The 14777-nt window shown below is 44.2% G+C and overlaps 1 protein-coding gene across 20 annotated transcripts in view; it reads left to right on the forward strand.

The window, feature by feature from the left end:
• Window positions 1–14777, forward strand: part of DENND1A (DENN domain containing 1A) — a 508124-nt gene that overhangs the window by 231495 nt on the left and 261852 nt on the right. For all 20 annotated transcript variants that reach the window (XR_008290952.1, XM_027035064.1, XM_053204646.1 and 17 more), the window contains one exon: window positions 10473–10542. Coding sequence is in view for 18 of the 20 variants with exons in the window: in XM_027035064.1 (XP_026890865.1) it covers window positions 10473–10542 (70 nt within the window). In the remaining 2 variants the exon portion in view is untranslated. The remainder of the gene's footprint in view (window positions 1–10472; window positions 10543–14777) is intronic.

The raw sequence follows: 14777 nt of genomic DNA on the forward strand, positions 1-14777 counted from the left end.
GCTGTGCAATTAATAATGTGTTGCGTGGAGCGGGTAGGGCAGAAATCCTACGGGACTAGTTTTGTGTCTTGCGTTGTGCTTTTAGTAGCTGTGTTGTCCCAGGTAGGTCACTTCACTTCTCCGTGACTCCGTTTTTCTCACCTGTAAAATGGGATGATGATCCATCTTCTAGAGTTGTAAAGAATGATACTTCAGAGCTCCTGAAGCTTGGTAAATGTTTTCCCTCTTTCTCCACTTCTTCGCTCTGAAACGAGAATATCATCAAACGGTGTCTCAGTGGGTTCATTAATTTTGTTGTTTACTCCTGAAAGTAGGACAGGATTTCTTGTGTAGCCATTTCTTCTCCTGGCTGTGGTTTTTTTTTTTTCAGTAGAGACATTGTATTTCTCTTTTAGTCTATGAAAGATTCTGTAAGGTGGGCCTTGGTTAGAACCTCCCTAACCCATTATATTATATTATGGTAGTAATTTAAAACCATAGAATAAGATGCTCTGAATGGGGGGAAAAAACTTGTAGGTGTGTGAATACAGGAGCAGGCTGCATCATAAGCTCTCTTAGGAAAATGATGAAAGGCCTGTGCGCTCGCCCTCTCTGGGCTCAATGGAAAATATCTGAGAATTACACTCAATTGTCAGTGCAGGTGTCATTACTCCAAAGATCTTCTGTTACCAACACTTCACCGGTGATAACAGAAAAGTGCCTCTGTGCTTTCCTCCTGAGCAATCTCCCTCAATCACAGCGACGCTGTCATCGAGAAGACGACAGCAGATCTGCTCTCTAAAAGCAACAATTATTGAATACCCATCAGGAGAGAAAAGAGCCTTCTTACCAAAGTCAAATCCAAGTGTGTGTTTGGGTAGATTTATGTAAGCACAGATGTTTTATGGGAACTTTTTGTGTTTTTTCCTAATGCAAATTAATATTTCTACTCATTCAGTACATGCGATATATTTTCCTGCATAGATGTAGTAGGTATCACAATGGGATGCTAATTATGGACATAAATCAGAGATTTTTGAGCTTAACTGGCTACCGTAATAAATTTACAGTTCGACGTTAGCAGCTGTGAGCAAAGCAGAATGCTCACATTGAGTGAGACTAGCTTTGATCTCCCAAAGGGGGTTGTTTGTTGCCCTAGTCAAGTTCCTCTGACTTCTGATCTTCCTAGCGCTACGATGTGGTCTTGGCAGGGAAAAACATTGATTACTGCGTTCCAGGCACAGTGGTAGGCACCCTCACGTATGTCACCCTCACAACAGTTGTGTGAGCGTAGGTAGTGTATCCCCATTTTATACATGGAAGGGGGAAAAATGCCTCAGGCCACAGCTAGGGACAGAAGTGATACTCAGACCCAGGTCAGTCTTCTGACTTTGCACTCTGTGTAAAAGAGATCAGCAAGGTCATTTCTGTGGGAAGCCTTCCCAGAACTTCTCCTCTGTTCCCTTTATGCACCTCTGCCCTCACACAGGCCCTGTGTTGCTGACGTCATCTGCCCATGTGTCTGCTTTTCCTTCCTTAGACTGTGGGCTCCCCAGATGCTGAGACCTTGGTCTCTTTCCCCGTGTACCTGATACAATGCCAGGCATTTACTGGATGGGCCTCAGTAAGTGTGGAGAAATGTGTGGTTTGACGGACGATTGACTGTCACATTTGCAGAATGAATGATCTGGAAACGTGTGATGTTTGGACTGTAAACGTCACTTCGGTTTTAAATTCCAGAAAAGCATTTATTGAAGCTTAATGTGGTTAGCTCAGGAGGATGTGGTGTGCTTTTCTCATAAGGATGAATGTGGACTCTTTGGTGCTAAAGCTGTAGTTTGAAAACTGTGGACCGGCACACATGGTGGTTTTGTTATGTGTACAGATGGGAGTGCTAAGAAGATAGGTCTTCTAGAAGGCAGTGTAGTTGGGATCTAGGGTCTTCTCTACTTCCCAGCTCCTGTTAGGAGGGCAGGCATGAAAAGTCTAGAAGTGGAAGAGAGGAAAACTCATGGTGGAGCTTTTCTCTGCAGGTAAGTGTGGAGACCAGAGTATCTTCTGAAGAGCCGGAGAAATGGGTTAGAGATGGTAAAAGAAGGGAAAGTTTAGAGCAGACTCTCTTGGGGAACTTGGCCTGACAGAGGATTCTTGAGTAATTCTAAAGGCTCACCTGTGCTTGAAAAATTAAGTGGCCAAATTGAAACAATCAGCTTGGTTTTGTGACATTTTCCCCACAGTGCTTGAAGTCGGAACAAAAAAAAGTAGGTGCTGGTGTTCACTTGTATTAGATGGGTGGGCTAAGGGCAAGAAATCGTAACTTTGTGGGTCCTTCGTGATCTACTTTGACTTTTACTCCAATTATTTGTCACAGACTCCAGCAGTCCACTGGCAGGGGTCATTTTTGGTTCTGGATCATTTTCCTAACCCAAATGCCCTGCCTTTCAGTAATTGTTGATTGACTGTTAACTCTAGTGCCAGTGGCCTTAGTAGAAACTGCAGTCATGAGTTACAACTGTCAAGGGAACTTCTGACTTACTGAATGTCTAACATGTGCCAGGCATACCTTAGAGATTAAATAGTCAACACACAGCCGTGATGCCTGCTCTCATGGAATTGACACTAACGGAGAAGACAAAGAAAAGAAAGCATACATTATAAACCATGGTGACTCTGCATGTAGGGTGAGCCCAGAGGGCCTAACGTTCTGGGAATAAAATCTCTATTTAAGTGGGGACCAAAATTTTATAGTAAAAATTAGGGGAAACTTCCTTTAGGATTTTATCTAGAAAGAAATGAAACACAAATTTTGAAAATAAATTGAGTTTGGCAAAACCTAGCTTTTATACCAATGATACATTCTTTCTTAGAAAGAGTAATGAGTCCACAATGTTTTTTTTTGTTTGTTTGTTTTTTTAGGGGAGAGGTTGTGATTTTTCTGACAAAATGACACTCTATGTTTGACTTTCTCAGCATAGTCATAAAAAGTCATTTTTCCAAAAGTACTTGAAGACTTTATCAATTTCCCCAAGGCCTCTCTTAATCTTTTGATATTGAATTCATCTTCTTTTGATGTGACTGTGGTGCCTCCATCCTTGCTTTTCTTGACTTTTCTCTTTGTCCCTTGTTATCTGGTCTGAAGCTCCCACGTCTTCATTTGTGGGTTACTTTCCTCAAATCCAAGCACGTGGCCAGCATCTTAAACCAGGGCTTCATGAAATCCTGCATCCTTTGCAATGGTTGTGGTTTTATTTACATTTTATCGTAGATGTTTGGCCACCAAGACCCTGACGGAGGAGCAGGGATAGATACAATGTGAAACCAGAAGGGGTGAGTGGGGACTTACTGGTTTAAGTGGCCACATCATTGGTTTTTCCTCTCGTAACGGCTCATGCTCTCCTATTCACTCTCGTGACTGCAGGGCATGAGGATTTCCTGTACAGAGTCCTGAAGGCACCTCTGCCCCAGACAGAATCAAAAAGAGCTTCTCAAAGCTGAGATGGGCGAGAACGTTAGGTAGAGATTCCAGGCACCAGACTTGGGTGCGTCTGCATCCCTCAGTTACATTCGTTAGGTGGCGTATATCTTCTTATGGAAGAAGAAACCGAGTCTTCAAGAGATTGCTTTCCTGAGGCGGCACAGCTAGAAAGTTTCAGAACTGAGATTGACCCAGGGTTATTTCTCTCCAGCACATGCCGCCCTGCTCTGCATTTTTTTTTTTTTCTTAATTGTGGGCCAGGGGTGGTTTTTTGAAAACTTTAGATACTGAATGCCAGATAGCCTTAACCAAAGGATGCTTTGTCATCCGATGAATCTTGGCAACATCTGACAGGAAACAGGGAAAAGAGGGATATGTCTCTTCTCTTCAAGTACCCAACGTGGAGTTTTACGAACTCCTCAGGCAGTGGAAATCACTGAGAAAAATTGAAAAGCGTATTCAATTCAATTGTGTCACTCTTTTTAGCGTTAAGTTCATTCCAGACGTCAGTTAAAAGCATCTGTAGAGTGCTCAGGGAGGTGCTACTTCATTGTATTTCTAATATAATGGTGTATCAGTGTTTAAATGTTAAAATTTTATTATAAAGTACTTTTTATTATTTATATTGGAGCCCAAACATCCTCTTGATTGTCTTAAAAATTAGGTATATAACTAGATTATCAAAGACTTTCGGGTAACAAAGTGGACATGATCTGGGCAGGCTGAGATCCACTGGACCGTGCTGAGGGGGAAACCGTCACTCTCCACCTAGTTCTAAATACTCGTCCTCAGACTGTTACTTCTCTTTAATTGTCGCTTTGGTTTCCCAGTGATAACAGAATGAAGGGATGAAGGGGAGGCCCACCAGTTCGGCATGTGACAGGCCCTCTGGAGTCTGGCTTTTTTGACCCCTACCTTGCCTTGGGTCCTGCAGCCAGCACCCCCTTCTCTCTGGCTCCTCCAGCTGCGCACAGGTCTCCAATCGGGCCCTGAGGGACAAGCCTGCGAGTCATTGCTCTTGAGATTTTTTTCTGTCTCTAATGCTCTTTATCCCCGCCCCTGCCAGCCTTCCTCCCATACATGGAGAACGACTTCTGGAAAACGTAGCTGTTGCTCAACCTTCTCTGTGCCCTGGGGATTGACTTCCCCCATTGCAAGCAGCTGTTCTATTGCATGCCCCTCCCGATAGCCATGGTTTTAGATTTTTTATTTTCCTAGCTCATATTATTATTCTGTATACTCTAATTGGTCTACGTATGCTATTTTTTTTTTAAAAGTTTGTTTATTTTGAGAGAGAAAGAAAGAGAAGGAAGGAAAGAAGGAATGGAAGGATGGAAGGATGGAAGGATGGATATCCCAGGCAGGCTTCACACTGTCAGTGCAGAGCCTGATGCGGGGCTTGAACTCACCAACCCTGAGATCATGTCCTGAACTGAAACTGGACACTTAACCAGCAGAGCCACCCAGGTGCCCCTACTTACAGTATTTCTGATGATACAAAAAGACCTTTTTGATTCTCTCCTCTCCATTTTATTACAATTTTGAAACAATAACATACAGAAAAGTTGTGAATACAACACAAATGCTCCATTTGAGAGATGTTGCCAAAATAATACCCAGTAGCCCCCAAATACCTTCGTGTATTTTTTAAAAAGGACACATTCTTTTACATAACTACATTATAATCATCACAATCAGAAAATTAGTATTGGTTTTGATACAGTGCTGCCATGTAACACTTGGACCACCTGTATACGTGGAGACGCAAGCTGTAGTTAGAATCACGTGTTGCATTTAGTTTCGTGCCTCTCTCGTCTTACTCTGGAAGAGCTCCTCAACATTTCCTACACTTCTGTGAACTTGACATTTGGCTGTTAGCTTGTAGAAGGTCCCTCGATTTGGATTTATCTGATTTTTCTTCCTTCCGTGCCTAGAACGCGATGGAAGTATTCTGTCCTGTTTCATTGCATTCTGCCAGTTGATACACCAGTTCAGTTCGTCCCGTTACTTGATTGAGGTCATGTCTCCCAGGCTTTTTCCTTCTTTTTCCCTTTGTAGTTCAAAAGTGTATTGTGAATATCCTCATCTTCTCTCATCCTCATCAAACTTTCAATTCATTTATTCCTATTAGCCCAGACTCACGATTTCCTAATTTATTTATTGTTCTATTATCTCTTTCTATCATAATTTGTTTTGGTGCTCAGATTGTCACAGATTTTGTCAGCCAGAACCCCCCTCCCCCAACTGGCTTTTGTGTCCTGTCGGCATGCCCTGATCATGTGTTGAGCACTGCCTTTTTTCTAGTACAACAAGATATTTCCCAGCCCCAGCCTTGGAGTCAGACATTTCTTCAAGGAGCTCTGGTTCCTTTTTGTGGCAGATGGTCCTTAGAAACCAACACCTGGACACGAAGCATGCTCATCGTAATTGGGGTGTCTCTGCTTCCAAGCCCCCTCAGTGGCTAGAGCTAGAGAATATATGTACATATAGGGTGTATATGCACATTATGTACACACATACATTTGTCTTTCTGCCCATTTTATCTGTCTCCATGATTTCACACAGTTTCATCGAATTCCAACGTGACACCATAGGTTCATTCTTGTTTTTTCCTGGTCCATATTTGTAACTCTCTTCTCTGATAGTAGTAATGGTTTCCATTATGCATTTACATACTTGATCGGACTCGCTCCGCTGCAGGTCCTTTCCTCCGTGGCCGCCCTCCTCACCCCACTTGGACTCTGACATCTTAGGCAGGGCTATTCTGTTTGGACTCTGACCTCTGAGGCTCTGCCGCCTCCTCCTACCGTAGACATTCTTCTCGACTGCTTGGACTCTGCCTCACCACCCTTCATGGAAGCCCTTCTACCCAGTCAGGCTCTGACACCCCACACTGAACTGCCTTCCAGATGCTTTTTTCGCTCCTCTTAGGTTCCAATACCAGTCTAGCCAACCTCTTTCTCTTGACCTAGATGCTTTCCTACCAGTACCAGGCCTTTGCCCCTACTTAAATCTTTACCCCCTCTTGAGTGCTGACATTCCAAGCCAGGCCACCTTCTGTGTGGATGCTCTTCTTATCTTGCTGGAGCCCTGGCTTTCCCTTGCCAGGGAACCCTCCTCACCCCACTCAGACCCCAGTACTCTGTGCCGGGTTGCCCCTGAAGGAGGCTCTCCTCCTCCCCCTCCTCCTCACGCTTGAACTCTGACCTCCTGCTCACAGCTTTTGCTCTCTCAGGTGGCCACCTTCCTCAGCTTGGTCAGTGGCTGCCTCTGTTGCTCCCTATCATGCACACCCCTGCCTTGTTTGGGCTCGTCTGATGTCTCTGAACTGAACTATTAGCAAGAGATGTGGGGAGAGCTCTTTCAAATTTGTGATGGCTTTCTATCTAAATGCTTAACGACACTGGCGTGGAATCCCATCATACATACATTTACACAAGGTCACTTAGACACGTGTACACACACAAAACAGTGGGAACGATTATCCTGACAGTCCATTCAGTGGAGCGAGATTAGAAAAGTAAGTCATCTGTCCTCAGTTGGACTTGGTTCCTGAGTTCAGCCGGAGGGTAAGCAGCTCTCCAAGCTGACAGATTGGAACAGAGTTTTCATTCACCGTGTCCCCCAAACTCAGGCCGGCTACTTGGTGTCTACAAAACCATGTCTGCTCTATGTTGGGGGTAATTTAAGGACCTTTTACAGGTGATTTTTACTGTGGGCCATTTGACTCTAAGCACGGTCTCTGGAACCTACCCCTGCACATCCTACCAGGGCCTGTGATGGCCCCATGCAGTGAGGCCGTGTATGTAGGAATACTCGGCTACTACCTGAGTTCTCAAGTTTAAGGCTCTGTATTGCTTCACACAAAACAAGAGCCTGTTGTCCATTTGACTGTTAGGCCAGGGAGTGACGGCAGAGCCCCAGGGACAAGGTTACCTGAACCACAGTTTGGTGAGAGAAGCATGGATCATGGCCAGTGCCTTGGAAGCGAGCTTGTCCTGTTTTGGCTTTGTCCCATCGAGGCTCTGCTGGTTGGTTATGATAGCTTTATAAATTGATCCAAAGTGGGAGCTGAATAAAGCCCCGGGAAAAGAATTCCAGCTCCCCCTACCCAAACTATTTTGTTGTGTACGTCTCTCTTCCCTGCTAGGACCATGGCCTTCCTGAATGCAGGGACCCTTTGTCCTCTGGCGATTGTGCCCTGGCCTTGGACTGAGCCCACCGCACAGTGATGCTCTGCATCGCAGACTCAAGCAGTTGCATAAAGGTAGCGAGCAGAGCAGGCCCAAGGATGTTTGGAACTGCTTTAGATGTCTAGGGACAAACAGTGTAATGGAGTGTTTGTTTCCTGTCTCTGGACCGGGAAGTAGTGTTTACTCCATGATGACAGACACGCACAGAATGGAGTGGAGGGTCTCCATATCCTCACCTGCAACCTCGCAGGCCATGCAAAGCCGTTGTGCCAGCACTAATGAAGCGATACAGGAAACGCCACTGGATAAAGTTCAGCTGTGAACCCTGGCCTCCCAACAGGGAAAAAGAGAGATCCTTTGAAGAAGAAGACAGCTGGGTTTTGGTTTCAAGACCTTAACACTGCCATCACTGGATATTCATCTGTCAGTGAACAGGGGACAACATGTGGGGAACAGTTGTGTCCGGTCAGGCCAGAGGGAGAAAGAAATGGCTGATCTCCAGGGTAACTGCAAAACCTCCCAGGACTGAGGGTTCTGCTTAGTGTAGCCAAGAAGAATTGATTCGGTGAGGTGGAGGCCCAGCGTGAGAAGCTGGGTGCTGCCTGGCCACGTCCCCTAGCAGCGGAGCACGTAGAGGCTTGAGGGTCAGGGCCCGTGCTAGTTGATCAGCTGAACCTAGCGGCAAAAGCCTCTTGCACGAATACTGCGGTCCTGACTTCCCAGAGAATCCGGCCTGCCCCATCACTTCATCAAGCATTCCTAAAATGACTTCAGTTTTTCTCTCATTTACTTGAGGCCGTGGTTTCCTTGCGAGAAAATATTTTCTCTTCTTCCTTTCCTACCCACCCCCCCTCCTCCCCTCCTTCCTTCCTGACTTGGAGTTGCTGGATTTAACTAGTGGCATTTTTTCTTTCAAGGGATAAAAAAAAAAAAAAATTGTAAGCCTTGGTTGAATTTGTTTACTAAGAGTCCTCTAATCTGGGCAAGAGTTTTCGTCTGAGGGGATTTATTGTTCCCACTATAATGGCTTTTAACTCAGCCGAGGTTTATTTAACAGAATAGGAAGGGAGAAACTTATCTCCTCCCTAATCCCTCTTGAATGTTTACATTGCTCTGCCAAAGTAAATGCTGCGTAAAGTGGCAGCAGTCATTTGCTGTGTAATAGTCAATATGCAGCTGCCAGGGCTGATTGAAACATATTAACAGAAGTGATAATACTGTCATAGAAGTGAAAAGTTAAGTTGCTTATCAGTATATTTTGATAAGCTACTTAAATTTTACAGTAGCATGTGCTGGCTTCAGACAGACGTTAATGATGGAGAACTGTGCACTTTATCTGTCCCCTGGATTGCCTCTCACTTCATCTATTACCCTCGGCCGTACAGCTGGTAATCTGTGCGGGGTGCTGAGTTCCCTCCGCCGGCAGGATCAGCGCTCTCTGCGCGTCCAGCTCTATCAGGAACAGACCCTGTGAGCTCAGCAGGGCGGACGTGAGCAGGACAGCAAGAGCTTGCCTGGTACGCCACTCTCCTCGTTTGACTCTCTGTCGCTTTGGAAAAGTCTCTTATGGAAAACAAAGCCATTTCAATGAAGTGACAATACTTCTTGGGAGGCGGGGCGGGGGGGGGGGGAGATCGTTCAACAACAATTCTGTAACATTAACGTGCTTTTTGCTCGTAGTCTTTGTATAGTTCTGTTTGTTCAGTCAACACCAAGCGCTGGGCCCCATGCTTGGCCCTGGAAAGACAAAGTGAAGAAAGATGTGATCCTTCCTGTCTGTTTGTGCACAGTGTGTTAGCAAGACAGACAGGCCATTGAGTGCCACATGGCGTGTGGAATGTTATAACGGGAATATGCATGTGACCGGGGCAGCACAGAGAAGAGGGAATTAGGGCATCAGGGGTGGGAACGGGACGTGCAAGGGGGAACATCAGGAGGGTGAGTGGAAACCCGCTAGAGTAGACCATGAAGGTCAGAGGGAGGGAAGGGCCAAGTGTCTGCAAGGTCGGGCAGGTTTCAGGATGCCTGGCCATTCTCAGAGGGAGGCTGCAGTGAGAGAAGAGTGCATGTGGGGAGGTGGAGAGGGCAGCCAGAGAGCAGTCGAGGACCTGACAGTGAAGAGTCTCCAACATCAACCTAAAAAGTCCGGTAGTGATGGGGCACCACTGCAGGAGCTGGGTCAGCGTCCCGCTTAGATGTGCATTTTGGAAGGAGCATTCTTGAAGCCCCACAGAGGGGAGAGTCAGGTCAGGACCAGACTGTCCTCAGAGTGAAGGAGCAGCATGGTGAGGACCCAGCGGAGGCCAGTGGGGACAGAATTAGAACTGGTCCTGCAGTAAGTATGGAGGGCGTGCGGTACAGGTGGGACGTCTGATTTAATGTTATGACTGGTTTCGGGCTCGTGGGGCCTTTGGGACACCAAAGTGCTGTGTGTTTGCTTGTGTGTCCGTGTGTGTCCAGTCACGGGCACTTGATTAGAGGCTTTCCTGGAAAGGGCGAGTGTGGTGGGAGAGGCCTGGGGGCCTATTCAGAGATGGTTCCTGATAGCAGAGTCTGCTTTGAATTTCTTCTCTGTGAACCTGTTCTAGCTCTGAGGCATGGGAATAATTTATAATGGACATTCAATCCTCTACCTTACATAGACAATTTTTTTAAATCCCAGAAATAATTAGCATTCTACTAGTCTGTGTTTCCAGGAGCCTATGACGGGAAGCCTCTTTCAGGATGTAGAAGAAAATCTGAAACCTACCAGTCTTGCATTAGCTCCTGGTTAAAGTTTTTGACCTGCATACTAATAGTTCGTGTTTCTGCCCTTCTTTCCACAGCTATCTCCCTTGGTTCGAAGTATTTTATAAGCTGCTTAACATCTTGGCGGATTACACGACAAAAGGCCAGGTATTTACCTTATATTTTATTCTTTTTAGCAAGTAACTTTAACATTTTGATTATTAAAGTAATACATGCCTTATGTGTCACCAAAATGTTTACCAAAAAGTAATGCATGCCCATTATAGAACGTTTGGGAAATTCGGGAACTAGGAAGGAAGAGAAAATCACTCCTAATATGTCCCCCTAACCGCCCTCCCTAAAATAAGAATCACTAGTATTTGGAGATGTTTCTTTCTTTGCTTTTTGAGTTAAAAAATAAATAGACCTGTAGCATTCACAGTTAATATTCACAATATCTGATATTCCCAAGCAGCCCTGAAAGTTCATGACATGTATTAAATTATAATTTTGCTGAATTTGAATTGCTCATGTCATGCTTGCAGGGCTCGGATCTGTGAATAAAACACTTAACTGGCAAGTGACCTAGCCACCTGTCCCAAGTTCCCATTTCCATAAGGCTTTGTTGTGCTCTTTCAGTAACTTCTCTAAGGGTCTTGGAATTACTTAAAAAGTTATCTGTACCTTATTGTACTTCTGGAAGAAATGATAGGCTGAAGGTCTTCTGTGGATGTGAAGGGTCGACGGGAGCTGTGTTTAGACTTTCATAGCTCACAGTTTTCAGGTGCAATAGCGACAGAAGCATTTCCCCATGCTAGTAAAAACATCGTGAATATTTTTCATGGCTGCATGGCATTTTATTATGGACCTTGGAAGCATTTCCCTACTGTTGGGAGTTTTTATTACTTGGGATTCCCCCCCCCCCCCCCCCCCGCTTGTAAGCCATTAGCCATTAGCATCTTTGAATGTAAGGCATTTCCTTCATTTTGGATTATTTACTTAAGAGGAGAATCTCAGATGGGCCCTTTTTTTTTTTTTAATTTTTTTAAATTTTTTAAAATTTTTTTTTCAACGTTTTTATTTATTTTTGGGATAGAGAGAGACAGAGCATGAACGGGGGAGGGGCAGAGAGAGAGGGAGACACAGAATCGGAAACAAGCTCCAGGCTCCAAGCCATCAGCCCAGAGCCTGACGCGGGGCTCGAACTCACGGACCGCGAGATCGTGACCTGGCTGAAGCCGGACGCTTAACCGACTGCGCCACCCAGGCGCCCCCAGATGGGCCCTTTTAAGGGCAGTGCACATAAACATTTAAAAACTATTTGCCAAACTGTTTTCCAAAAGAATTGTGCCAGTTTCTTAAAAGATACCCTTTGCTGCCAACATACAGGAATGCCTGGTCACCAAGCTCTCACCAGTATCGTTGGTTGAATTCACTGTTTATCTGATAAGTGAATAGTCCCACTGTTTTCATTGCATTTCTTTGATTATTAGTGAGTTGGATGTTTGTCCATATATCTAACCTCTTATATATTCCTTTTTGTAAGTGGCGTTAGATTTTTTAATTGGTGATACGTTATTATTCAATGCTACAGAAATTTTTTCCCCTCATACTTTCTACAGAACATTAGTTCTGAGAAATGCTCCATGCAAAAAGGTGCCATAGTTCAGTAATACTGCGGTTGGGGAGAGGGAACGTTGTGTTTCATTTTTGTCTCCTTAAGATTCATGTCCTGGTGGTTCTAAGAAGGTCCTGCAGTGGAGAAATGTATGTTACTCAGTGCTTCCCATCCTGTTTGGCCCCAAACCCTTTTTATTCCATGACAAATAATAATATTCTGAGATACTAGTGTTGCCTGGAACATACTTTAGGAAATGCTGTTTTGGAGAAAAAGTGGAAATTGTGTGTGTAATCAAATCTTTCCTTCAAGTTAGATTTACTCGCCAGCAATATATTCCAGAGGCCACAGTAAACAGAAGGAATAACCAATAGAAATGACTCTGAAAGGGTGCTTAGGTATCAGGGAATTCTGTCACACAGGAAGTGATTTATTCTTTAATGAATGAATTCAGAAGCCATCTTGGGTCTCTTTATCGATTTCTGTTCACAATTCACTCAAACATTCAGGTTTTCACTCAAATTTGAAAGATGTCTTTAGTAAATAGAATGGCAGCACATGTAAGCTCTTAACAGTCTTAGAATTGGAGACTGGCTCATGTAATTTTTTTTCTTCCATATTCATGCTTCAGTCAGTTAAAACATAATGGACTTTTAAAAACATGTCTTGTGATACAGGAAAGATTGGGTGTGCACAACCCATGCATAGGAGAAGATAGGATTATTGCCCTGTAAAATTGGTGTACCAGTCCTCTGGGCCATTGCCCCAGGAAGGACCCTGCCTCTTGGAGTGAAGAGTTGAGATCAGTGATATGTTTTAGTGGAGTCTGTTTCCACTGTACCTAATACTCTTTCTGTTAAATTCTTTCTGGTTAAAGGAATTATGACACAGATGAAAGGGAATCTGTGTACAACTGGCTTACTTGTCGGCAAGCCATGGGTTATCAGATTAGAACGGGGAGGAAGAGCTTTTATTAAAAGAACAGAATCCCCTCCCCAAATCCAAAAGTCACTAGGAAGTTAGGCTTCAGCTGGGGGGCTTAGGTGTGGCTGGTGACCATGATGGCTCAGAGTGGAGTGTTGGAACCTAAGCTACATGATGAGGGTGTCTGTCTGGGTCGCTGACCCTTTTTGGTTATTTTTGGTTATCAGACTGTGGATGGGGCATGGAGGGCATCCCTGTGGAAGAGTTGGCAGGGGTTGAAGAGGGCATCTGAGCCAGAGAGCAGCCTGGTTGAGAGTGTTGGAGCCTGAGGGAGGAAACGGTTCATTACATGGGATAGTGGTGGCAGTGGCTTGGCAGCAGATATCCGAATGCTGGGAGGATCTAGAGGGATCCACAAAGGAAAGGAGACGGCAGTGGCCCAGCACTGGAGGGTTGGAACCCAGGGTGGGGAGGGCTTTTTTGTTGGGAAAGAGTGAACAGTGGTGGCCTAGCACTGGATAGCCATATTCAAGCAGGGCAAGAAGGGCCCCTGGGTGGATAGGGTCAGCCGTAAAAGATAGGTTACATACAAATTAGTAAGTATATTAAGAAAATAGGATCGGTTGTTCACTTCTGTGGAATTTAGTTACAAATATGAAAAGGAAGGAAACTAGAAGGATTCCTATGTTGGATTGGAATTAGACCCATTAGTATGAACCCTATGGCTTTTGATATATGTGGTAGATATAGAAATCAATAAAGATGTGTATATTGTGGATCTCTCTGTGTGTGGTATATTCTCTGGCTCTAACCACTAAGAGAGTCTGGGATCAGCAATACCCAGTAGCAGTGAGCACATCTAGTGTGTAAATTGTGGTTTCTAATAACATTTTCCACTAAAAGGAGCCAGAACTCTGAAGAAATGTCTTAATTCCAGGGCTGGAGCAGGGAAAGTATAAAATGAGCCTGGAATATCTTTTTGTGCCAAAAAGTGCTCAAAGGAAATGCTCAAAACATGATGGGGACATGTCAGAAAGACCAAAAAAATGAGCTTGAAAGACATAATAGGTTCCCACTGGTCCAATCTGGGACAATTTCAAGCATCAAAACAAATAGCAATAGCAAAGGATTGCAGTCATTGAGTAAAATAGGAAACTGTGTGTCCTTACGTGTGTGTGTGTGTGTGTGTGTGTGTGTGTGTGTACAGACAAATTAAAAGTTTGATGAGGAATGGGATATTTACCTAAAGTATCACTCCACAAAATGCTTGCTAAACACAGAGGGAAAATGAGTACCTTCATAATAGAGACTTCAGATGAATTAATGAAATGATCAAAGTGGAACATCATCAATCATGGAACAAATTGAAGTCTGAATCAATAGAAAACATCAAACAATTGAGAGTTATTCCACAGAATGACTGGACTCACTGTCAAGTGCCTATGAATCTAAGAAAGACTCAAACTGTTCCAGACTGATGAAGACCAGAGAATCCTAACAACTAAAGGCAACATGTGATTCTGAATTGGATTATTTTGCTAACCAAGGACATTATGGGCACATTTATAAAACTTGATGAGATCTGAGGATTAGATGGGAATGTTCTATCAATATTAATTTCCTGATTTTGATGATTAATTGTGGTTATACAGGAGAATGTCCTTTGTACATATGGATGATGGGGCATAATGTCAGCAACTCACTTGTACATAGTTCAGGAAATAAAAAATTGCTGTCTTACAATTACTCTGTAAATTCGAGATTTTTTGCAGACCAGAAGTAAACGTGTGCATGTGCACACATTCATTTATCTGTGAGAGACTGGAACGATTTATCAGAGTTCGGAATGAAACAGGTTTTT

Source organism: Acinonyx jubatus, chromosome D4 (assembly GCF_027475565.1).
Source record: "Acinonyx jubatus isolate Ajub_Pintada_27869175 chromosome D4, VMU_Ajub_asm_v1.0, whole genome shotgun sequence".
Lineage (NCBI taxonomy): Eukaryota > Metazoa > Chordata > Mammalia > Carnivora > Felidae > Acinonyx > Acinonyx jubatus.